Source organism: Styela clava, chromosome 1 (assembly GCF_964204865.1).
Source record: "Styela clava chromosome 1, kaStyClav1.hap1.2, whole genome shotgun sequence".
Classification (NCBI taxonomy): Eukaryota; Metazoa; Chordata; class Ascidiacea; order Stolidobranchia; family Styelidae; genus Styela; species Styela clava.
This window is the reverse complement of record NC_135250.1, coordinates 14,945,022-14,972,413: the sequence shown is the minus strand read 5'-3', so window position 1 is coordinate 14,972,413 and position 27,392 is coordinate 14,945,022. Positions and strand designations below refer to the sequence as shown.

At 34.3% G+C, this 27,392-nt stretch overlaps 1 protein-coding gene across 2 annotated transcripts; it reads left to right on the top strand.

Annotated features, from left to right (window-relative positions):
- Positions 1-1,520: 1,520 nt before the first annotated feature.
- LOC120348548 (sarcoplasmic/endoplasmic reticulum calcium ATPase 1-like) lies at positions 1,521-27,183 on the top strand. 2 transcript variants are annotated; one of them, XM_039418706.2, is made up of 22 exons: positions 1,521-1,708; positions 2,490-2,507; positions 2,857-2,939; positions 3,983-4,087; positions 4,653-4,791; positions 5,906-5,986; positions 6,262-6,347; positions 6,477-6,632; positions 6,830-6,934; positions 8,113-8,316; positions 13,649-13,843; positions 18,130-18,261; positions 18,370-18,505; positions 21,511-21,716; positions 22,022-22,357; positions 22,731-22,951; positions 23,376-23,578; positions 24,481-24,566; positions 25,071-25,204; positions 25,554-25,671; positions 26,090-26,207; positions 26,646-27,183. In XM_039418706.2, the coding sequence occupies exons 1-22, from the start codon at positions 1,591-1,593 to the stop codon at positions 26,678-26,680; spliced, it is 3,015 nt and encodes a 1,004-aa protein (XP_039274640.1). In that variant the 5' UTR covers positions 1,521-1,590; the 3' UTR covers positions 26,681-27,183. The 2 variants fall into 2 exon arrangements, with proteins under 2 accessions (XP_039274640.1, XP_039274641.1); XM_039418707.2 differs by lacking the exon at positions 24,481-24,566 and adding an exon at positions 23,778-23,863.
- Positions 27,184-27,392: the final 209 nt, after the last annotated feature.

The following is a 27,392-nucleotide window of genomic DNA, read 5'->3' as shown; positions in this document are numbered from 1 at the left end:
ATTAAATGAAGTTTGGCTTGTCATTTCTTTTCTGGTTATAGCTTATAAGCGTCATACCATGTATACCGGTAGTTTCTCGAAAACGTAATTTCAACTTTTAATTTTTGATAATCACTTTTATGTTCGGGTCTACATGAAACGGCTGATAACTAATTCACGTAACGGTGCGGTACGTGTTTTTGCAAAATAGGGAACTGAAACGATACGTTGGACACAAAAAAGCAAATCACACCACAACGCAAAGACAACGATTTCTCAAATTTGTCGTTTTTGTCTGTTAGCGTGCGCTGTGGGTGAATCTTCGCGCGATTCACGATCGATTTCGAGAGGCGCGAGTTCCGTGTCCAAGCAAAGTGGCGCAGGTCACGTGGTACCGGATATTCGAATAGTAAAATGCCATTGGAATAATTTAATATTCGATTCGTTATTCGAATATTTTGCCCAGCCCCACTGGGGATATAGCAGACATATGGAACATAGTTAATTTATAATTACCCGTTTATTCTAGTGTAATTTACTTGAATTGTCAAATAGCATTGTACACATGCAGAGAATTACGATTTTGAAACTGCTATTCCAAACCTTTCAATCAGTTGGATTCATCTGTTTTTGAACTTATTGTTATTCTCTCAAATTGATCAAAAATATTTAATCACACTCCTTATAATTGTATTTGATGCATCTTTGCAATGGTGATATGTCTTTTCATTGATACATAAAGATTGGAAGCTCAAGGCAGCAAAGCAACCCACATCTGAGCATGTCTGCTTGATATCAATCAAGTTTTGACTTGTATATTACAACTGATTGGGCAATTTCAATGGTAGCGCACCTTATTAAAATGGTCTATAATTAGAGTCAGTGAATGACAGACCTATGGTAATAATAAAAGTTGATTTTCAGTATTTCAGGGGAAAATGTTTAAGCACTAAATTGTTAATCGCGAATCAAATGCAAGATACATAGTTTCACCGTTTTCTCGTTATTCAAATTGTGGATGTGACCATATTGCTAGACTTTCAATTGTTGATTCAACCAGTATTTAAAGAAATTTTGAGCTCTCATTTCACATAGCTTCAAGTTTTAGTTTAATCTCCATTTTCGAATAGCTGAGTATTCTCAAATTCTCTCTTGCAATTACTGATAATTTTGTATAGCCTATTCTAAATCAAACTATTTTATATCAAGATCATGATTATTATGCTGAATTCATCTATTTCCAATAAATCATGATTTCACTGTAAAAATGACAAATTTTTATAGGATGTAATTTAGAAAATGTATCCTGGATTACTCCCAATTCCTTTGCTACTATATTCCCTGCAATTCCCCTTTTAGTTGTTTTTTGCAACAATTTAAATATCAGGAATTAATATTTTTCCTATATTGTGACGGGGTGATGAAATTCATATTCTGAATTTTCATTCATGTTGCACATTGAATGTATAACTTCTGTTTCAGCAAATATTGCTTATATATTCCAAGTCAAATGTACATAATGAAAAATTACATTTTTCAGTTATTAGATAGCTCTGTCTTTATCATACTCGATATTTTTTACTCTGATCAAAATCGGAATTTCTAACTAAAATGGAAGATGCTTATATGAAACCTAAAGAGGAAGTTGTAAAATATTTTGGAGTGTCTGAAAGTCTTGGTTTGACAGCTGAACAAGTCAAAAGAAATCGGAAAAAATATGGACCGAATGGCAAGTTTTTTGAGCATTATTATTTCAATTAATAAGTAGGCTATTGAATACCTACCTCTGTCACGCTAGCGAAATCCTGCTGCTCAAAAATACGGTGTCATAAAAAGTGTTTCATTATAAAATTTATGAATAAAAAATAATTTACCTAATTGGCACTAAGCAAATGAGGTCTAAATTTTCGTTAGGGTTAGGGTTTCCGTGGCTATTGATTAGAAATACATCGCAAAGTGGGAACACACTTTCATGAAATCGATGTAGGATTTCGCTGACGTGATAGTGGCGAATACCTCTGTCACCATGGCATACTTTTCTGATTCAGTAAATGTTGTCATCAAATTTGAGATTGAATCTATTGTCTTCTAATGCTCCAACTTGGGCCTTGGATTCAGTTATTTTTTTAGATACTTTCAATGCGATCAAGTTTGTTCTAATGGGATAATGACACCCACGCATGAAATATGTTCTCTTCTCGGCGCAAGACTTAATGATGGGGAATTTGGCCATCATCATTTATGAGAAATAGTTGGAATCCATTGACGCTAATGCATATCTACTAGCCGAGTCAAATGTTACCACATAACAGTATAAATCTAGATCATCAGTTTAATGAGCTGCACTGTGAAATAGTCATCAAGGGTTTTATACACTAGTTTATTCAGTTATATATCTGCATCTAAAAAAGAACACATTTTCCATAGGTTTCTATGAATTAGTTTCTGAATATCACCTGCTTCTTTTCCAATGGTTGATAATTAATGTTATTTTACCTTTTTATTTTCAGAATTGCCTGCCGAGGAAGGTAAAAAATATTTTGTTATACATATAATATCTTCCGCTTTCAGCTCATCAGGAATTATAATAAATATATGACATATAATCGATAACTAGCAAATTTAATGAATTTTCTCATGTAGGATTGCCCCAAGCAAGCCCACGAATTTCACTGTTAAGTATTATTTTCTCATTATAAAGTTACTTGAACCATTTTTAGTCCACAAAATTTGTTAAACAGCTAGGTATATGTAAAGAGATATCATAATATAGCCGAAGTTCTTGATAGATGAAGTTTCGACATTTTGTCCTTCTATTTGGTCACACACTATTTTTCTAATCTCAATCACACAATTATAATTTTTAATTTTTTACAGGCAAATCTCTGTGGCAACTTGTTGTGGAACAGTTTGAAGATCTTTTAGTTAGAATTTTACTTTTGGCTGCGGTCATATCTTTTGTAAGTGGATACATGTTTATTATATTACAGTGATTATATTCTAGTTACTGCTTCACAGTGGTGGAATATAAAATGTAATGAATAACATCATGTTTAAGCAAAAGTAAATTTATTGATCTATTGGTGTGCCTCAATTCCTGTAAACATAATAATTACCCCATATTTTGGAATTATTTGTTTAAAAGTACCTAACTAGTTTGAAGTAGTATTCGAGTGACAGCACTTTTGCATCAGTTGCACCCATGTACATTTCTGCACTTAACCTTGTATCCAGTACATTTGCAACAGTGAGTTTGCTCCCATGTACATTTTCACTTGCAAATGTGCACAGTGCACCCATGTGAATTTGCTACATGTAGTAAATTTGCACATGTAACTTTGCACTCATGTACATTTGCAATCAGTCTAATTCCACATTTATTCTCACATATTGCAACTTTGGGTATTTTCAATTTGCATCCATGACATTGCACTGTATAAAAGATGTATATTGGAAATCTAGATCAGTTTCAAATTATAAGTATATTCTTTATTCATGGCCGACACATTGATTTTAATCTTATTTCAAATATTGATTATAATTTTATCTAAACACAACTATTCATGGATGTAAATTACCATGAGTGCAAATCTAAATAGGCGCTGATGCTGTCTGTGGGTGCAAATGTCAATGGGCACAAAAGTCTGGCAGTGTAAATGCCCGGGGGAACAAATGCCACAGAGTCAAAGATCTGTGGGTGCGAAAGTTTGCAAGTTCAAATGTCCTTGGGTGCAAATATTTATGGGTGCAAATGGGTTTAAATGCCTTGGATGTAATTTTCCTGGAAAGTTTTTTTGAAATTCTGGAAAATATTGCTCAGGTGCCTCACTATAATGTGTGTGTAATTTGGAGTTGTTTCAATACTACTGTTAATGGTATACAACTCTACAACCTCCATCCCACAAATAACGACATACCCTTATTCGACAGAAAATCTATTAAGTTTATGTTATCTAATTTTATAAACAAAGTTCAATACTAAGAGTATTTCAAAAAATTGCAGGTTCTTGCATTGTTTGAAGAAGGAGAAGACACTGTTACAGCATTTGTTGAACCTTTCGTAATATTACTAATTCTCATTGCAAATGCTATTGTTGGCATATGGCAGGTACTTGTTTGTTTCTTCTGTGATTCTCAATTTTTCTTCTGTGATTCTCAATTTGAATATAACATTACGCTGTATGACTATGATCACTTGGCTGGCGGAAGACTATTGATTTGTTCTAATAGGTATATGCAATAATTAGCTTCTTTTTCCTTGTTTTTTTCACTGTCGTGGGCCTCAATAAAACTTATATTGTTTATGGTTTTATTTTCAGTACTGGTATTTTATATTGCCGCTTTTCAATCAAAAAATCTTGGTTGCGGATTTAATCCTACATTTGTCTTTCTCGCCGCTGATGAACGTATAATAACTCTCACCGGATTCCCAATTCCGTGCCAATACAAAAACAAAATAATTATCATCGTTATCGTGGCACAAAGTTGTGATTTAGAGAATAAACACCAACGTCGAGGCGTTTACGGCCTGAATAACACATCACGATGATGAAAATCACTGCGATGTTAGCAAAAGGCTGCGACCCCGAAAACCCACCCTGGCTGCGCCACTTAGTTTGACTCAATTTTTTTTTCTAGTCTATGCATGTTCATGCTTGTTTCGATTTGTTCAGGAAAGAAATGCTGAAAGTGCCATCGAGGCTTTAAAAGAATATGAACCTGAGCTAGGAAAAGTTCTTCGAAGCGACAAGGCTACAGTACAGAGAATTCTTGCAAAAGATATTGTACCTGGTGACATTGTTGAGGTTGCTGGTGAGATATGAATTTAATATAATAAGTGAGCGATTGTTATACCGGTAACTCTAATTTGAAGTACCGTAGATAATAGCGGTTTCCATTTTGATCTGTATTTCAATTGGGTTGCTTCAACCATTAGCAAGTCTGGCTGTAAAGCTTTGGCATTTACTTTCATTGAAATATTTGTTCAAACATTAGATGTATGGTATTGCAATAATACATATTTTGTTTAAAGTACTGTTTTGGCCTCCTGTCCCTGTCATCTGCTATACCAATCTGCTGACCAATTTGATTATTTACATGTGATCGAAATATACTTTTACTTTCACTTTGCTTTTGATCTGAAAAACTGAATTGAACAAATTAGCAAATTTTTGACATTTTTTAGATAAATTATCTGCATCATTAATCATGTAGAAAAATATATTACATTATGAAAGGTCTTTGCAATCCAACAATATTGTGAGTTGTTGCTCCTACTCATCTCAATTGAGAAAATGGGCAGAGTTAACATTTGACAAGTGCTTCTCTTCCAACTTGATGTTGAATATTACCATAATACGCTTTGACAAATGTTGTGAATTTTTTTTTCTTCGCATTTTGAATTCAAATAGTCTAAAATATCGACATTGGTAATGATGATGAATCAAACTAGCACATATATAGAAATTGTTTTGTTTAAGTCAAAATTTCAGACAACTCCATTTTCTGATGGATCAATATAGAATGAATGTCCCAAACCTTGCAGCATGAACTTTCTGTGTAAATAATGAAATAAATAAAGCAGTCCAAGGGTTTAATAGTACCCATACTGCATACTTTCCTAGTCAGTCATACACAGAATAGAAGTTATTCTGATGTTTGATATCGGTACTCTACAAATCTTATTACCATAAAACTCTTCGAACAATATTGTGCTCTCAGATTTTTTTTTATAATTTTGTATTAAAATAATCTAAAATAACTACCGGTAGATTGGTAATGATGATGAATCGAAGTAGCACATATCTAGAAATTTTGTTTTGTTCAAGTCAAAAATTCAGACAAATGACATGAAGGTATCATGTTGATTTAAAACCACAAAATCTAGTCAGACCATTATGTTTACCATCATCACTATTTTTTTAAGTTGGTGACAAGGTTCCAGCGGACATCAGACTGATTCAAATTAAATCAACAACGCTCAGGGTTGATCAAGCAATTCTTACAGGTTCAAATATATTCTAATTTGTGTTTCAATATAAAATATAGGTTAAATCGCAAAAGAAGATATTTGCATTCTTGCGTTTTACAAGATCAGGTTGAATGTGATACAGACATGATATTTCTTTGCCTTATTGCAAAGTCGAAATAGATTAAATGACTATAACATGTAAATATTCAATCAAATTTACTAGCTATAAATAAAGTAAGAAATGAAAACTTTTTTCAAAATTTAAAATATTTCATTCAGTATTTTCTAATATTCTGCCTGTTTTTTATCAGGTGAAAGTGTCAGTATCATCAAACATACTGATGCAGTGCCTGATCCAAGAGCTGTAAATCAAGACAAAAAGAACATGCTTTTCTCGGTGACTATATGATTCCATTGTTTGTCGCCAATTTCAGTTTTTATGAAACGAATTCAGATTTGTTTGATTTCCCTTCAATCCTACCAATTACCACCTATGCTAAAATAAGAAGTACATTTTTCTCTTCAGGGCACCAATATTGCTTCGGGAAAAGCAGTTGGTGTTGTTGTAGGCACTGGCAGTAATACAGAAATTGGAAAAATTCGAGATGAAATGGCAGAGACTGAATCTGAAAAAACACCACTGCAGCAAAAATTAGATGAATTTGGTGAACAGCTTTCAAAGGTAATGTTCTAAAGTAATTCATTCCTCTTGCAAAAATTGCCAATATCAAATCAACAATGAGTGAATATGGATCAGTTTGTCATTATCAAGTGCTTTTCTTGTGTTTAATGATATATTTGATTACTATATTATGATGATCTATTCTATAGTTTTTTAAAAATTAAACTTTTGGAGTCAAATTGCTTTTTGTTTTACAGATTATCACCATTATATGCATTGCTGTGTGGGCTATCAACATCGGCCATTTTAATGACCCCATTCATGGAGGTTCATGGCTTAAAGGAGCTATTTATTATTTCAAGGTGGGAGAGGTCATTGGTCCCAAGAGACCGTAAAATGATAACGGGGCATAGGCTTGCACATGATCGATCAAAGTCAGTTTACAACAGGAAAATTGCCAATCGTTTTTAGCAACATCACATCGTAAAATCTATTTGCCGGTATATCAAAATTGTTCAAAAAAGTGTGAATATCTTTTCATAACTTATTTCATGTCCGAAACTGATATGCGCGAGACGTCTAAATCGCTGCCATGTTCAGTATTAGTACAGTACTCCCCATCTGAATATTAGATATTAAGAACTGTGTTGCAATGTGCTTAAGACGTTTTGATGACAGCATGAAATACTGCATCGATGAACCCATTTGTAATTAAATTTTACTAATTACATGGTAACAATCCTGCATTCCGAAATGCTTCCAAGTAATAATTTTGAGACACTGTTTGAAGAAAATGCATGGGTGGTTTAATTCTACAAAAAATAAAATTATAAAAAGAGTCGCATATTTTTTAGAGAGCGGAGCGGAGCGGAATTGTTATAGCTTTAGGACATAAAATTATACGCCTTTTACTAGAATACATAACAACAGATATTTGGTAAACTACATTGCAGAATGGTTTACTAAGATATGGTCATCGATTAATACTTTACGCAGTAAGTAAATTTGCTAACGTAATTAGGAATAAATTCCGTAAATTCGTGAATTATGTGCAAGCCTAATGAGGCAACTCATTCTTTACGGGTCTCCCCTTCTTGAATTTGCATTTCAGTCTAAACATTTAAATAGGATTTATATATCTATTTATTCTATATTGTCGATAATAGGTTTTGATTAGGAAGTCTTAAATGTATTCATCCAAAACCAGGCAATTGCCATAATATATGTTTGTGGGTGCATTCATATTTCATTGGGTGTTGGTATTGAAATATATACATTTGAAAATTGTATAATAATCCAATAATAATTTTTTCTCTTCGATTCTGCTTTTAAATCATATTATTAATAAATTTCAGTGGTATATGGGTAGGCCTACTATGATTTTGATTGGTTTTTCTCATAAATGTGGGCATAAATTTACCTATACCATCATATATCTGTCATCTCCGTGAACTTAGTAATGGATTATCACATCCTTAAAATAACTAGATAGTGACGCATATGTGGTGCTAATTTTTTAAATTAAGCTTTCTCCATTTAGATCGCAGTTGCTCTGGCTGTTGCAGCAATTCCCGAGGGTCTGCCTGCAGTGATTACGACCTGCCTTGCTCTTGGTACACGTAGGATGGCCAAGAAGAACTCAATTGTACGAAGTTTACCCTCCGTTGAAACTCTAGGATGCACATCTGTTATCTGCTCTGATAAAACAGGGACCCTAACCACCAATCAGATGTCAGCGTGTCGGGTGAGAATTCGTACACCTCCATTTTCTTGTAATCAAGCATGGACTTGATAATATTGCACTGAATCCAACCTCCTAATGAGAAGTAATGAGAAACTAAATTGTCTTTTGTAAATAGAATGAATGACTTTCATTCTGCATCATTTTATTCTTATTTCATTTATTTAAAATGACCTTTAAAGAGCCATAGGTTTTATGTTTCTTGCCACATAGCTGTTCAAAAAAATATAATAACTAAAATAACTATAATTAAAATAACTAGAAGTGATGTAGGCTGAAGCAAAGTATGTTTACTGGTCCAAATTATCCAAATCAGCTATCTATGGTTGATAATCTTTTTGATTCTTGTCGTTGATACCACATTGGAATCTTTGGCTTTGCAGATCTTATTTAAAATCTTGAAAACCCGTTTTATCCAGTTCAATTCTTCTAAATTTACAAAATGATGCAAAAAAATGTACCAGGTACCAGTGTTAACTCTAAGCAAATTATGAGTGCGAAAGTGCTTCGCAGTCCAAAAAAAAAAGTGCGAAAGTGCTTTTGCCGATTTTAACAAGTTAGGTGCCCTAGCCTTTCATATAACCCATTTAAAACGGCATAGATACTCGAAAAAGCGCTCCTCCGGTTAATATTATGAATTAAAGAGAAGCCTTTTCGTTAACCGAGTTCCCTTTAAGCGAATTCATGTTTAATTAAAACAAGCAACGAAATGACATCTGCTAACACCTGCCACGGACAAAACTTTCATGCAATGTATCACGGTGTCAGTTGCTTACTCGCGTAAACAGCAAAGACTTTCACATTTGTTACTCCTTCCATCTAACAGACAGGAGGCCGGCTGGAAACCATATCAGTTACAGGGTGGATCGTTTGTACAAATCCGGTGCAAAATAATCCCCCCCCCCCCCAAATATAAATACCAATCAACTAATTAGGGTTAGATGCGCTGGAAATTCAACTTTTCGATTCATCCCCAAACCTAATCTGATAATTATTAATTTGTGATTTTGAACCACTTTGAAAGTCGCAACCCGCTGTTTTAAAAGATAGGTTAACCTACGTTCCCTCCGAAATATTACGCAGGATACTCCCCTGTTTTAGGAGATAGGTTGACCTACTTTCCTTTCAAACTTTTTTCTCCGAAATATTACACAAGACCACTTTGAAAATCCTCCCGTTTCGTGAGCTAGCGTGACCTAATTTCTCATTTACATTCATATTATACTATTTCAGAGCTTACCCAAAGACAAGTAATTTTTAAATGTCCACATGCCTTGGTTTGCGTGCGAGTTGTTTAAATCGGGCAGAAAACATCATATATTGGCAAAATGTTTAGTAATGTCATGTACTTTCAGCATTCATAAATAGCACTCTTTGTAATGCTGCTGACCTAGTATCAAATATTCGCATCACAACGCCACTTGCGAGGTTCCCATATATTTCAATTACACTAATAGGAACGATGACATCAAAGAGTTTTCTTTTGCGAAGGTACACTAAATATAACTAGGGTGATTCTTGAGAAAAACATGAATATAAAAAATAAACGAATGATATGATAATGGATCCCAAATAATTTTGAGAGTGTCTCGAAATACCAAGCCATTTAATAAATAATTTTTATTCGACCACATGCACAAATCTCACATTAATAGTAATTGCTACCCAAGTTTGTAAAAGTTTAGAAACCAACAAACAGAAAATAACTAACCTAAAACACAATTAAAATTCAGTCGGCAATAAATTCGTCGCCAAGACGATGCCATACAAAACAAAAAAGATTTGGTCGCGAGAGTTACGTGAGATGACTGCCGTTGTTTTTTAAGCAGAATGTAAAAAAATTTATAATTAATAAACGGGAGTTACGACGCCCTTTACACATCTGTGTATTAAACTTCCCTGTTAGGTACTTTGGTAAGTACTATTATTATTGTACCTATACACCTGTTGGAGTATTTCGGACAATTTCGAATTTAAAATAAATGAAAACCAGACATATAATAAAGACGCAAAAGTAAAATGAACATTTATTGAAAAAGTTATTATTTAAGAAAGACAACATGATCGTACAATTCCGCCAAAACCTCGATTTTCGCAAGTGAGATGATAAATAAATACTTCCCTGTATTCGATCAATTAACTTTAGCGTATCGTTGTTCTGCCAACAAACAGCTGGGTGCAAAATATTTCCGTCCTGTGATATGCTCACAAATATTCTCCATATTAATATCATACCCTCGCGTATGTGCTTTCTATTAGCTCTTTAGTGATCCCTTCCATCCTTGGCCAAGTCATGTTTCGAATATGTGAACATTTTATTCGACCATACATGGCCTGCGGGATGTTAAAATTGTAAACAAATTGTTGTTGAAAATTATTATTAATTTGAGAGCGCCAAAAACATACAGTCCATACCGATGCGACTGCAATTTATATGGTCGCAATTGGTGTGGCGCGTTTATTAATAGTGTAAAATAAATTAAACGAATATCAATTATAACCAAGCCTGTCAGCGTGTTTATTTTCTGTGGGCAGGAATCGTAAAATACCATCTTGAGACAAATTCACTTCTATTATAAAATCTTAATTTTCAGTTATTATCGTTATACAAATAACGTGTGGCAACTTTTTAATTTATCATCGATCAAAAAACCGCCCCACACTCGTCCAAACGTGTGTCGAGCTTGAACGACAGGAACAGATTCATCGACGAACTTAATTAGGGAAAATATGTATTTTATTGGGAATGCAAAATAAATGTAACAAAACGCATTTTTTGTGATATAACTTTGTATTTTCGGAAACGGGTTGCCGTGAAAGGTAAAATTTGATCTAAATTAATTGCAAAAATGTTTTATTTTAAATGTAACAAAACACATTTTGCGATATAACCTTGTATTTTCGAAAACGGGTGTCCTGAAAAGTAAAATATGATCTAAATTAATCGCAAAAATGTTTTATTTTAAATGTAACAAAACACATTTTCGCGATATAACCTTGTATTTTCGGAAACGGGTGTCGTGAAAAGCAAAATATGATCTAAATTAATCGCAAAAATGTTTTTTTTTAAATGTAACAAAACACATTTTTCGAGATACAACTGTATTTTCGGATACCGGGTGTCATGGAGAGTAAAATGTGATCTGAATTCACCGTAAATAATGTTTCATTCCAAATGTATCATAACGCATAACGCGATATAACTTTGTATTTTCGAAAACGGGGCGTCACGAAAATTATTAATTTAATGTTTTATCTATCGTCTAACTAACGTCTGGAACACATCATTTTCGGGGAGAACTCTAGCCCGCGAAACGTCATTTAATTTAAAATAGAGAATGTTTCACGCATTTCAAAACGGAAAATCACCAGTAAGTGGACAGGGATTCAACCCTCCGGATTCAGTATTCTATATCCCCCGTGTCAGAACTTTCTGAAGAATGGAACAGAGAACCCGTCAAACCGCCGCGGAAGAAGGGGAGTATTTTTTGCACTAATATTTAGGGCGTGATAATATCAAAATCGTCAAGAAACAGGTGAATTTGCAAATTCCATAAATAAAATTGTGAATTGCTCGGTAACATTTTAGCTATAATTATCGCCGGGGTATTGTTTTGTTGTAAACACGTTGAAACTTGAGGGAATTAGTTACAATTAGCGCCTGACCTCCCTCTATTAGGCACTCGAGCACTCGAAAAAAAAAAGCACTCGAGCCCAATCTTTTTAGCATTAAGTCGCATACGTAAAATATCCTGTAAAAGAAGTGCTGTTCATTAACGTCATCTCGTCTTATGACCACGCAGAAATGCCTTTATAGCCGAATTATTCAATCACTATTTCAAATCAACATTCAGGATTGGCACAATTTCAGATTTGCGAAGTTTATCACCATAGAAATACATGAGAAAGTTAATTATCGTCTTAAAAAATATCTGCATCACGGTATGGACAATAATATTACCATGCGCATAAAATTGGGACGGTAAATTTACAAATCTTGATAGGTAATATTAAAGCCAGCGCAAATGTCAATTTGTTGCCGATGTGAACGAACGGGTAAACACGAAATATAAAACTTCGATGTCCGCCGACCCACAAGAATTCATATATATATTTGTAAAAAAGAGAGGGCGGGAATATAGATTACCCAAAACCTGGATATCGCCGCCAAAACGATCGGTGACAAGAACAATCAGCGATTACAACGGAATTAACCAGTAAAAAGGCTTTGTTGCCGATTTTTTAATGTTTCCACCACGTTTATTCGGTACTCCTTAAAAATATTCGATTTAAAAAAATATTGAATTTTGCCCACCCCTCCTCGCATATCAATGAGAAATAGTTGTGTAAATATCGCAAAATTCCGGAAAATGCCACGTCCTTTCAACATTGTGATTACAATAAAATGGCACTTAATGGTATTTTGTGAATTTGTTGATTTTGCAAATCTGTGACATGCAGCTAAAAGTTTCGTCTGATTTGAAAATCGTGCAGTTTGGTCACAATTCATCCAAAGTGACTATAACACGTTACTAACACTTTTTATAGTCATTTTGAATTCATCGATATCATTGATAGTCACATGACCACTCTCGTTCAAAGAAACGCCCCGGGAGAAGCGGAATCCGTGTGCTTGTATAATAATCATATTATAAACAAGAATTTTGCCGTTAATGCAAAAGCTTTATCTCCTATGTCTGCATCTCATAGGTTAGAATTCCGGTAAATATCGTTATGATATGCAGAATTGAGTTACAAAAGTACCAGTATGTTACTTATTTGTCAACTTAATACTCGAAAATATTTGTTAACTTTGAATTTTTATTCCATTCAAAATCGGAAAAAAGTGCTATTTCTCTTCAAAATCGGAAAAAAGTGCTATTTCGCAGTCCCTAAAAAAAGTTGAGAAAGTGCTTCGCAATTTTCGCAAAAAAGTGCGCTAATAGTGAACACTGGCAGGTACAACTTTAAAACCGTAAATTTACACACAGATACAGTAGAAAATAATTTCATATGCACTGACAATGAAGAGCGCAGTTTCTTGTGTGCACAATGTGCCCTCTAATTCTTGTATGTTTCAAATGGATTAAAAAGCCTTGTCAAAATTACAGACAGCCAAGCATGCCTTTATTCCAGATCATGATGAAATATAAGAGCGGGATAGGAATTATCAGATTTGTCATCCTAACCCTTTTTAAGAAGGCCTGGCTGCGCTTCTGGACTGGTTTTCATGTCATTTCTTAACTGGGGGTATAGTTTAAATGTATTCTTAAATTGTAGTCAAGGATTGCAAACTTAATTATTATTTTAGAGTTTGTGAACATTTTCTTCCCAGATGTTTGTTGTCGATAGCATAGCAGGAGATGACGACATCAAATTCCGACATTATTCTATCAGTGGATCAACCTATGAACCTCGTGGTGAAGTCACCAAAAATGGAAGACCAGTAAACGCTGGAGATTGTGATGCTTGTGTGGAAATGGCAACAATTTGTGCCCTTTGTAATGATTCATCACTCGACTATAATGAGGTATTGTTACTTACTACATTTTTGGTTAGATCAATCGTATACACTTGTATAATACCTCCATAAAAGAAACAGTACAATTACAGTTTATTTGATGTACCACTTCGGCAGGGGCGGACACTTTCCATAATTTTTTTTGGGGGGGGCGAACTTGGATCGCTAGCGAAAAAACACCGCGAAACAATAACCTTTCGATGTCATTCTCTTGCGTATTAGAATGCCATTTCACTACTCATATATCGAGTACCTAGGCCGATTTGCTTGGACAGGGAACTTGCGCGTCACCAAACCGATCCCTTGAATTTTGCGAAAATTACCTCACGGCTCTTGCTAAGAAACAGAAACGACAAACTTGAGGAGTCGTATTTGGGTATTGTTTTAATTCTCAGTTATGCATAAAGCGCACCAATGCCGTTTCGTAAAATTAAAAATGTCAAACAAGGTAACAAATTATTGTGCGAATAATTATTATTTGACCAGTAAAATTGCCATTATTGTCGAGTTATTAAATCATCATTTGAATTCAAAATAACATTCAGGATTCACGCAAAGACTTTGCAGGGTTTTTATTTATTATTTAATACGAAAGTAAACAGGCACAATAGAATAGTAAAATCATAAGAAGGTTAACCATCGTCTTCATAAATATCCGCATTCCGGTGTCAGAAATAATAACATTGTTTACTTAAGAATAATAAAAATGATAATAATGTTTAATTGTTGATTGCAATTCCGGAAGGCGTATTTTCCTTTCTCTCCATGGAACAGACATGAAACGAATTTTACCGTCGTTATGGGCGCTCAAAAGGAGAGACAGGTTATAAGCTAATTATAATAAGGACCTAAGACAGGTAAATAATGTATTTTATGGAAACTTGTGGAGATATTGAGCAGAAATATTATTTTGACCACGTAGAAATGCCATTATTGCCTATTTATTCAGTGTTTCAGTGTTTTAACCCAAGCTGAGTTACGTGAATACTCAACACTGACTGAGTATTCAAGAGATTACCAATTTGCGGAGTTTTTTAAATATTATTTAGTACGAAAGTCACACGGACACGATTTAAAATTAAAAGCATAAAAATGTCAACTATCCGCTTTACAAATATAGCATCCCGGGGTCAGTAGTGATAATATTGTTATCTTAAAATTGGGACGGTAATTTACAAACTGTGATACAAATCCTACACAGAAGATAAAAATCAGAATAAAATCAATTTATGTTGTGAATGCACTCCATAAATAGTTAGTTGTCTTTAACATCTTCGCCGATGTGAACTCACAATTCTGTCCGAAATATAAAAACCAGACTACGATATCGACCGTTACGTGAGAATTAATATTTGCTAGTGAATAAAAAAGTGCTTTAATATAGTTTAACAACATTAATTGGAAAGTCGGCCGCCGAAACGATCGCGGTGACGAAAAATTTACTACAGCCTGCAATTATGACAAAATTATGAAATAAAAACGCCGCATTGTTACGGAGTTTTCAATCTTCTGGTAAAATCCGGAAGAAAAACTTACGGCGATCGCTTAGGCGGCCGACATCCCAATTAATGTTGGATAAAATGACAATACTCATTATTCGGTGTTCGTTAAAAATATTCGATTAACTCGATTAAAAAATACGATTTTGCCCGCCACTAATTAGGGCGCATGTAAATAATCATTGAATGGCATTAAAAAACAACTTCATTAACAATAAATTCCAAGTAATACTTCACATTTCATGCATTTGATCGGCGCTACATGCGAGCGTGTTTTTGTACATATAAACCATTATGACGCTACTGACATCTGCGAGTTATTTTCGAGATTTTTAATGTTTTATTTCTAAATGCGGGTACTCGCTGACTACGGATTAATGGTCGAAGTTTGAAATAACCCTTGCAAAATATCCACCAAACACACGTAACTGTGGAATTTCGATGTGAACGACCGTACATTTTAGTTTATCAAACGCATTACGTCGTCGTGAATTGCACTTTTGGTGCAATAGTTTGATTTCACCGCGTCTGCCTCTTTCATATTAAATTGTAACAAAAATGAATGAAGTTGTGCAAAAGAGAGAACACCTGTGATAATAATAAGGGCGAGACATGGAACGGGGAGGCAAAATCGAGGCGCGTTATCGGCGGTGTGTTAGAAGACGACGCATTACCGGTGCAGCCGCGCATGTTCCACAATAATGTGTGGTAACATGTGTCGGCCGCCGGAGTTTCGTGTAGCTCGCCTCCCTCTGTAGTAGTTTAGTGAAGATTTGGTATGCCTATTTCAAGAATATACTTGCTAATCTTCGACCATTATTTAATTCGCAATCAGTTGTAACCACGTAGCGTATTTTTTTCATAAATGAGGTATTTCCGGAGAGAAACAAATGTGAGAAATGTTAGAAATAAAACGATAAAAAAAGTGAAAATTAATTTCAAGAGAAAAGTAAAACTTGCGAGTATCAATGGTGTTATAATCATTTATATGCACAAAAACATCGATTGAATGTGCATGAAATGTGTGAAACTATACTCGTGGTAATCAATGTTAATCTTTTTATTGTCATTCTATGAGTATTTACCTACACGTGATTAGAGATGGGCAAAATCGGATTTTTTTTGCAATAGAATAATTTGAATATTCAGTTTTATTTAATAGAAACTCACTGAAGACCGAAAACTCGGTAACAAGGCGGAGTTTTTACTTTCTAATTTTGTCACAATCGCGTATTATTTTTTGTCACGGCGACCGTTTCAGCGGTCGACATCCTAATTTCTGTTGCACTATATTTTAAAGCACTTTTTTCACAAGTAATAATTCTCACGCAGCGGCGAACATTGAAGTCATTTTTATATTTGAAACCGAACTATGAGTTCACATGGGCGAAAATGTTAAAGACAATATTAAGTAGTGAATTCATAAACATTTTAATTTTATTTTCATGTCATCATCTGGTTCGATAACAGTTTGTAAATTACGGCCCTAGTTTTTAGCGAACAATATTATCATTACTGACCATGTGATGAAAATATTCATAAAGCTAACAATAGCTGACTTTTTATGGTTTTAATTTCTATCGTTTTTGTGTTATTTTCGTATTAAATAATAAATAAAACTCTTTGCAAAATCGTCATTGCGTGAATACTCAGTGTTGCTTTGAATTAAATATACTGATAAAATAAATCGACAATGATAGCAATTCTACATGGTCAGAATAATATTCCCGCCTAAAATCTCTTGGAAATTTCCGTAGAATACATTATTTACCTGTCTTACTTTATCTGGTTTGACGTTTCTAAACGTAAAAACGGCTTTGAAGCGCTTGAATTGAACGGAAAGATTTCTCATTTTTATCGTTTCCGTCTGTCAGCGACATTCGTAGCACTCGTAGGTGAATTCTTTCTCGTAACTCTTACTTCGAAATTAATGTTAATAAATTGGATCTTGCGTTTTAATGCGCCGTGATTTGAATTAATGAAAAAAATTGTGAAGGGAGTTCGAAGAGAAGGTCTTAAATTAGCGTATAACAGTCCTTTTATGACTATTATTGAATTGTAAAGTAGGTCAACCTATCGCTCAAAATAGCGGGATGCCGACTTTCATAGTGAATTTGTGTAATCTTTCAAAGAAAAAATAGGACCTAGAAACATGACGTCAATCCATATCGTTGACCGGGGATGTTATTTAGCGCCTGCTTTGTACAAATGACCATCCTCTCTGGCTATGGCCGGTGGTAACTAATATAGATTGCTGTGTGTATTAATTGCTGTCTGATGGATGGAGTAACAAAAATGTGTGAGGCATTGCTGTTTACGGAAAGGAGTACCGTTCGCAACTGACACGGTTGGTTTGATTGCACGAAGTTTTGTTTGCGGCAGGTGTGCTTACCAGGTGTCCTTTGTTTCCGATGAATTCGCTTGTTTTAAACAAAGGTTTAAACGAAACTCAGGTTAATAAAAAGGCACTTCTTTAATTTGCAATATTAACCAAAGAAGCGCTTTTTCGAGTATCTACCTGTTTAAAAAGAATTTAAACAGAAACTAGGGCACCTAACTTGCTAAAATCGGCAAAAGCACTTTTGCACTTTTTTTTCAACTGCGAAGCACTTTCGCACTCATAATTTTCTTAGAGTTAACACTGCTGTCTGCCTTTTTTCAGCAAATAGTGTGGATATGCTTCATCTAAGAAACATGAATCAACACCTGAGTTAAAATTATGAAAAACTTACAATTGGGTTATAATGCACTAAATGCAGCATTTGTATCTTTTATATCATAATTTTGGAATTTTAGGCAAAGGGAGTTTATGAAAAAGTTGGAGAAGCTACTGAAACCGCTTTGACCGTTTTATGTGAAAAACTCAACGTCTTCGACACAGATGTGTCACGATATTCTAAGCATGACAGAGCTAATGCCTGCAATGAAGTAAGAAATATGTTATTTTTATTTGTGTCTGCTTCTGCTCATGATTCAAGTATTCTTCCCAGTCACCAATGCTTGTGGGTTGTTAATAAAAATAAAATATCTATTTAGAAAATCAAAAAATTAATGGAAAAAAAGTTTACTCTTGAATTTTCTCGGGATCGCAAATCTATGAGTGTTTATTGTGTACCATGTGACACTACTATGGGAACTGGACCAAAAATGTTTGTAAAGGGAGCTCCAGAAGGTGAGATGTTTTTCCTTAGAGAAGAAACTGTCATCTATTTGAATCATCTTTTTTCCTTCATTAATTGTATACTGACTGTGTAATTGTTTTGCATGACCAAAAAATGTTATCATGCAGAATAGAAGGTTTTCGATGCAACATCAACTGTTTAAGTTTCACAAGAGAACACTAATGCACAAAGACATGCTTACAGATATGTTATTATGATAAAGGGTGTCAGTAGGTACTGCATAACACCAACACAGTATTTGAACTATTGAATTGGTAGGATCATGACATTGCTTTTTTGAAATCTGTATCATAAACTCGGAAAAGCGTAGAGACTTCGAGTATGCTGGCTCATTTTACCTGTAAACTTTTCCAAAATTTCAAAATTTACAGTTTCATTTTGCAGGATATATTATTTATAAAAGCGAACAGCTTGCATCTAAAGTCAAGTGTTTAGTGCCAAGTTCAGATCTTTCAAACCAATATCATTGGTGGAGACCATATTTGGTTGGCATTCCATTTTGTTGACCCATAACGCCATTTAGTCTCAACCTTTGGGGTACTTGCCTGGGATAAGATACAGCCACAGTACACGACCGAGAGTACATGTGAATGGTAAGGGTTTGGTCCGACCCGAATTTACACAGTGCAACCACGACGTAAGTCGCAACGCCACTAGGTGTCGCCCCGCTGAAACACGATAAATTGCTCCTGGTTAAAAGGGAAACGCCATCGTTTGAATCCCAGCCTTTCGCTTACCTTGCACTCGTTCATGAACGGCGCTTCGTTATGTCTTGCACCTCGTGGGTAGCAAAACGCCGTTCATTACATTCCAGTGAATTGCTAACGAAAAGCTGTTAATTATTTTCAACGTTTCCCTCGTGCCGCGCCTTGCTCGTTGGGTGAATTCGTTAAGACTAAAAACAAAATGCACTTCTTGCGAATGGACCTTTTCCCGACCCTAACCCCAGAAAAATTCTAAACTAAACTGAAGCTCACCGTAAGACATAATGACAATTAAAATACTTGATTTACAACTAATTTTTGGAAACACAACTAAAAACTGACTAATTTAATGCAGGGATGACCAAATCGAAGATTCAGATTCAGATTCAGATAATTTATTTCTATCATGCAAGAATTAACACAAAATTCAAAGCACGAAAAATTGACAAACGTGTATAATGACAATCGTAAAAAATTAAATATACACATCAGAATTCATAGCAATAGATAAGGAGTCGCGAAAGACTGTGACAGTCATCGAGTCAGCGACACCTGTGGGCTGTAGAATTTAAAATTTAAATGTCGAATTTAAAATTCAAATATCGCAAACTTCAAATACTGTTTTTTCGTGTTTATAATAATCCCGAATATGGCGCACATATCTTAGCGTCGTCGTCCATGTGTGGTTCGGCAATATATTACAGCTGACATGAAAGAATTTCGATAAACGCCGACTTGAAGAACTTATAGGACTTCGAGGACGTTTTTGATTGAAAATATTTTCTTATCGTGTATTTTAACTTAGTCGAGATGGTTTAGGCAAATTGTGTCTTAATTGGTTGTTTTCATCCTCAGTTTCGATAGTGACCGAACATAACAGGAAATTTTTTCATTTCTTGTAATTTAGCGCGTATAAAATAGCTCTTAAATAGTATATAATATCTATCGCGGATTTCGTCGGCATCCGGCGTTAATGACAACATCGTTCAGTTTAAGTTAGCGGTATTCATTTACAAACAAAAATACGTAACAGCCGACATGAAATATTCAAATCAGTGCAGAGTTCAAAAATAAAACACGTTTTATGGTCTTAATATACACTTAGAAAGAAGAAAGGACAGAGAAATAACGACTAAAAACTAAGAACCGTATGGTATGTTTGTGTACTTTTGTTTACCATCGTCATCATAAGCAAATTAGTTACACCCGATTCCCAAATTTCCGTCCGCCAATAATGGAGAATAAAGATGGAAAAACGTGTTTTACTTTTTGAGTCGGCGTTGATTTAAATTTTTCATGTTATGTGTTATAATTTTTTGATTATAAATCAATACCTCCAACTTGAAATGAACGATATCGTTATCAACGACGTCGGGATAACGATAAAATCTCCGACAGAAACCAAATAATATTTAGAAGCTATTTTATAGATTGCAAGAAATTAAGAAATTTTAAAAAATTAATTAGAGCAGGATTTGCTTTTAAGTTTATTGCCGAGGCGCACAACATATCTTGACTAAATTGAAATATACGATAACAAATGTAAAAAAATTTTCAAACAAAAACGTCCTCGACGTCTTATAAGCACTTCAAGTCGGAGTTTATTGAAAACCTTTCGCGACGACTGTTAGTTAATGCCGTCCCACACATGGCTGCTTTCGATTGCGATAAAAAATGAAATAATTGTGAAATGTTTTGAAATCAAAACGTGGACGAGGGCGGTAGGATGTGTACGGCGTTTTCGGTTTCGGCCTTTCATATATAGTAAATCTTAGGTTAGTCGAAGCGCGATTTCTACTTTTTTGAGGCAACATATCTCATTTTCGAATACAAACATATACGCGGGGATAGCGATTATTACGTAACTAACAGCAAAAAGGTATAATTGTAGTCGGGCGGTGTTAAATTACGTCGAGGTGATAAAGCACTGGAAAATGTTTTCACCGGATTGTTATGACCGTAGAACGACGTTGTTTGAACATAGAACAATATTAAAAAAAAAAACGAATTTTAAACGAGGGACACGACCCCCGTAACCCCCCCCACCCCACCCCCATCCCCGCTGGTTGCGCCACTGTATACGGTACCCACATTTTAAAACACTGAAGCACACTGAGCTGAGTATTTCTGAACACTCAAATGAACAAAAACTCCTCTCAGTCAATTATTTGATTGCTCCAACACTTTTGTCATTATAAAATGATCAGAAAATCATGATGATGTACATTTACAATATTGTTCTACTACTATGTTAATTAAATTTAAAAATTTATGAACACTAAATTTGATAGGTATGCTTGATCGTTGTGCTTATGTACGAATCGGAAAGAAACGTCAACCAATGACTCCCGGATTAAAAGATCATATACTACAGCTTGTGGCTGAATATGGTACTGGACGTGACACACTTCGCTGCCTTGCACTGGCAACTATTGATGACCCTGTGGATCCAAAGGACATGGATCTTGTCGACTCCACAAAATTTATTAATTATGAAGTATGGATTATTACCGGATTGTAATGAATTTGTAATAGTCTATTTGTTCGACCTGTGAGGTGATGATAATGTGGGGTTCGGACTGATTACTGTTTCCTAATACTGTTTATTATTACCTAATACATTCATGCTTGCAGCCTGACCATGTTAATGGTCTAATTTCTCCAACAGCAGACTATTTGCATTGAATATACCAAACCAAAAACCTCGGTGTAAAAATTTTTATGCAGAATTCTGGTTTCTATGTTGTTTAGTTTTTTTTTATATACAGAAATGAACATCAGTTTAATACTTTTCTTTTCCAGTCTTATATGACATTTGTCGGTATTGTTGGTATGCTCGACCCACCTCGTGTGGAAGTTTTCGATGCTATCCAGCAATGCAGAAGTGCGGGAATTCGAGTAATTGTCATAACTGGTGACAACAAAGCAACAGCAGAGGCAATCTGTCGTCGCATTGGGGTTTTTGATGAACATGAAAACACAGAGGGCCTTTCATTCACCGGACGAGAATTTGATGATTTAACTTCAGAAGAACAAAGACAGGCTTGTCTTAGAGCTAGATTGTTTGCTCGTGTTGAGCCTGCTCACAAAAGTAAAATCGTTGAATATCTGCAAGCAAATGGGGATGTCACTGCCATGGTAAGTTTATTTCAATACGTTACTCAGTTATAAATTCTTAACATGTCCATGTCCAGCCGGTTGTGTGTGTGATCACTGAGAAGTTTTTCAACCTGTAAGAGCCCACAAAGTTTTAAAACAGTTCTTGAACAATATAGGATTGTAACTTTAGAACGGAAAATGGCATAATGTGCCTGTGTTTACAAATTGTTCATAAATACATCTTGATATCACCCAGTTTAATGCTACTGCTTTAATACAAAAATAATACTTCAGTCACTTTCTATATATTGATTCTGACTTTACTCTGAGCAAACTTATTCCAGGTAAAAATACTGCATACTTACCAAGATGCATCTTATACTATTATTAATACTGATTTTTTATTTCTCAGACTGGTGATGGTGTGAATGATGCTCCTGCATTAAAAAAAGCTGAAATTGGAATTGCAATGGGTAGTGGGACTGCTGTTGCAAAAACCGCTTCAGAAATGGTTCTTGCTGATGATAACTTCTCATCTATTGTATCAGCTGTGGAGGAAGGCCGAGCAATTTATAATAATATGAAGCAGTTTATTAGATATCTTATTTCATCTAATATTGGTGAGGTTGTATGGTGAGTAATATACTTATGTTCGGTTAGATATTTATTTTCTTATTTTAGCTCAATTAGAAATTCATTTGACAACTTATGGAGCAAAAAACTGCAATGGTGTTTACCAAAGACATAGTTGCTAATAAAACTCATGTAATTAATCACACTTCTTTTGCATCTCATGGGTCCTTTGACTTGCTATATTTTATGCTCTTTCAATTAGTCAGCACCTCTTATTGTCAAGAATATACTTGGGAAAGCTTGTTATTTTCTTTCCTGGGTTGACACGTGCTTTTGACAACATAATTCTTTGAAACCAATGATTGTGAGCCCTTTTCTTGCCATGACTAAATGTGAAACCTGGATTTATAAGGGCTGAGGTTCCCATGCATACTTTGTTTTGCAAGATTATGAGCGGTTCATTGCAATTCTTTTCTCTTTTCAGCATCTTTCTTGCTGCTGCTCTTGGTGTTCCAGAAGCCCTTATACCTGTGCAACTTTTATGGGTCAATCTTGTTACTGATGGTCTGCCTGCAACTGCACTAAGCTTTAATCCTCCCGATCTGGACATCATGGATAAAAAACCTCGATCTACCAAAGATACCCTCATTAGCGGTTGGCTCTTGTTCAGATATTGTGTCATTGGAAGTAAGTGCCAAAGTTGATGAAATCATGTGACAATTTGCCCCTGTGATTTTGGTGAAAATAACCTTCGTAAATTTTGGAAAGTATACAAAAAATATTCAAATGAATAAGATATTGCTTATTTCATATTTAAATATTGTATTTTGTAATATTAGATTCCAAATTCACTGATTGTGTAATCGAAAACACACTTTTCTCTTAGTTTATGTCGGCTGTGCCACTGTCGGTGCTGCATCATGGTGGTTTCTTTCAGCTGAGTCTGGTCCTCATATGACTTACTGGCAGTTGGTAAGGGTTGGAGCATGTCTGCTAACTCATAGATTGATTGTTTGCTGAGATATTCTGCAAGTTCTAATAATTCAACTGAATGCTGTGTATTTATGAATGACCAAAACTGAATAAATTACTCAATTTAAATACATTTTTAAATAACTTTTTGCATTGGTCTTGGTACATATACATAACAGTTTTGGATGATTAAGCTTATTTAATCAGTTCATCTGACACCAAAAAAAGCATAATTTTCGAATTTTCACAAAACTAAGAGTATTTATCTACAAATGGATTTCAAATAGATTGAAACTACCATTTGTATAGAAATTTGACTTGTTCATAGCCATCAAAATCGTGTTTTGGAATAAACAGTGAAGTGAAGAATGACGTTCATAGCTTAATTTTTCATAGAGTTGCATTGTTCATTAATATAGAAACTTATGCTTGCTTAAAATGTAGCTGCTGAGAATGTTTTTACTTTCATTAAAATAGGTTATCGAAAATTGCTTGGGGCTCTAATAATAAAAATTAAAGATATTCAAATCTGCTGTTTATGGAGAAGTGACAACACCATGCTTATTTTCATTTTGCATGTTGCTTTTATTCATTCCTTGCATTTTTCATTATGTCAGTCTATGTTGGATTTGGGACTGTTGCGGCGGCTTCTTGGTGGTTCATGTTTGCAGAAAATGGACCCACAGTGTCATGGTGGCAACTGGTTAGTATTAATGAATATGTTCATTCTTCGAAGGAATCTCACGTAACTATTAACATATTAAGTGTTAAGTTTATGGTATTAATAACATTGTATGTAGCTTATGAGTTCTCTGCCGTCATTTTTCAACTTTACAGAATTATTTGCAATAGAAAGTGAATAGTTTTTAAGATTTTCCTGCCGAACAATATTATCGCTATATTACCAAAAACTGTTAACAATGAAATGTATGATCCATGGATTGTATTTGTTGCTCTTTTTTGCTAATTAACTTCATGATCATTGATAATATGGATCATGTCAACGGAATAGTTGACATTTTATCCAAACTGCAATCACTATAGTCAGTTTTTCAATGCATGTTTTTGTAAGCTTGGCATCCATCATATTTTTATTTTGCAGTATTTCAACTGAGATAGATATTTCTTTTTTGTGGTGTCATGGTGTTTCAATATAGTATGAAGATGCCACATGCTATCAATTCCAATATTATGATAATTTTCTCAGACTCATTACATGACATGTTCCACTGATTCGGAAAATTTCAAGGGAATTGATTGTAAAATATTTGAGGATCCTCATCCAATGACGATGGCTTTGTCTGTTCTTGTTACAATTGAACTTTGCAATGCCCTGAACAGGTGAGTACTATTACAAACTTGGTAATTGTGACCCAAGTTGTTAACTTGTATTCTACCAAGTATAGGGCTCTTGACAATAATTATTCATGCATTTGGATCTGTACTGACTAAAAAACAGATCTGTGTCCACCAAATCCAGACTATAATTACCGATAATAGATTTCTTTAATTCATTCCATTTTTTGCCTCAAAAAAAAGTAACTAAACTCAACTATACAAGACCAACATGAGGGTCAGCATTTCATGTTCATTGTAAGGGCTTTGTGAATTCAAGATAATCGTAAGTCGTAACTCAATATTAGTATAAGTAGTGTGTTTTCGAATTATTATCTGTACTGATGTTTTTCAGTGTATCTGAGAACCAGTCGTTGTTGAAAATGCCTCCTTGGCAAAATATGTGGTTGATAGGAGCTATAATTTTGTCCATGGCTCTACATTTTATGATTTTACATGTTGATCCTTTGCCGGTGAGTAACTTTAGGTCCTCAGACTACAACTTATCTTCAGCATTACAATACATTTTCACTCGGATGAAAGTCTGGGATAAGTAGGTACTGGGTTATGGGATTATCAGAACCAAAGATATACCTGACTACTTTGAGCAGTTGTTAATATTGATTTTGAGTACATTGGTATAGCATTATTTGGTGATTCATGCAACGCATTTCAAGACGATCAAAACCTTAATGGCTTTGCTGAAACTGCCATTTTTGTTTCGACATATATTGTAGTTGCAGCGTACCATGTTTCTTGTGTTCTTGTTTTTTTCATCCTAGCATCAACATTATTTCCGCTCATAAGACGAAATGGAAGCAATTTGCTTGTTCTTATTTGGCTATTTAATCAGTTTTGTAACATTTTTTTATATAATTTTAATACACACAGATGGTTTTCCAAATCTGCCCATTGAACTGGGCTGAGTGGCGAATGGTACTCAATATATCTCTGCCTGTAATTCTAATTGATGAAGCGTTGAAATACATAGCGAGAGAATATGTAGAAGGTATTACCTTATTTCTCTATATTTTGGACATATCCGTACATATTATTCAAGATATTTCAGAATTATGTATCGACAAAAGTCAAAATAAGGTTGGGACTAGTAATTCTGAAATAGTATGATTTTTGAATGATCTAATCATTATTTGTTACTATATGATTAATATTGCATTGAGTTTGAGCAAATGCGATGTCACATTTTTTTTTTTCAATTTTCATGCTGCTTAAATAAGCCATGTTAATATCTTTCATTCCAGAAATGTTTTCTGAAATATCAGCCTCATAGTATAAGGCAAATTAATATTTGACTACAATCATTCAATATCCAATGAAACATCAGTTATAACCTCTCAAATGGATAGCAATGTTCAACAACTAAATCATTTCATATTAGTTATGCTATTTTGTTCAGTGAATCATAATCATTTTATTTCCGTTCCAGGTACTGATGAGAAAATCATTAAGAAGATTAAGTAATTGTTTGATAAATATAGAAGTTGCGTGATAAAATATCATGTGTGATCAGTGAAGTCAAAAATCAAAACTATATCTTTAAATTATATGAATATCATGAACTTTATGTTCTGAATTTTTGCTCGTTCAAATTTAGATAATCTAATATTCTTGTGAAAAGCTTTTTCTATTTTTGTAATCCGATATTCATTTTGACTTGTTTTCATTGATATTCAATTATCTGAACTTTGATTTTAAAATTTAAATTTCGGTTTTAAAGCTGCTTCTTTCATGGTAGGTCTATTTTGATCATTATTTTGAAAGGTGCTTCCACTTTATATTGCTAGACTATTAGGCTGAAAATATTGAATGAATACGTTTGTCCTACCTTTACAGTTATATATTTTATAGAGAATATTTTTCTTGTTATATATATTATTTATGTATGCATGACACATTTTGTCTTTGTGCTGCTGTATGACACGGAAGTCATCGTTTTATTTCAAAATTACATGTTTTGACATCTACATTGCTGTTGTATTTTCAGAGGCTAAGAACTCAGTTATCAAGCTATTGTCATACTACCAATGTACAAATATGTGGTTTTAATATGGAATTAATTACTCTTATGATGGAACCAATACTTCATATTTGGATGGTTCAAAACTTGAAATTACTGTCTGAAAGCCATCTGTCAAAAATGTTATATGCCTTGGAAGAGGTTTTGTAATATTGT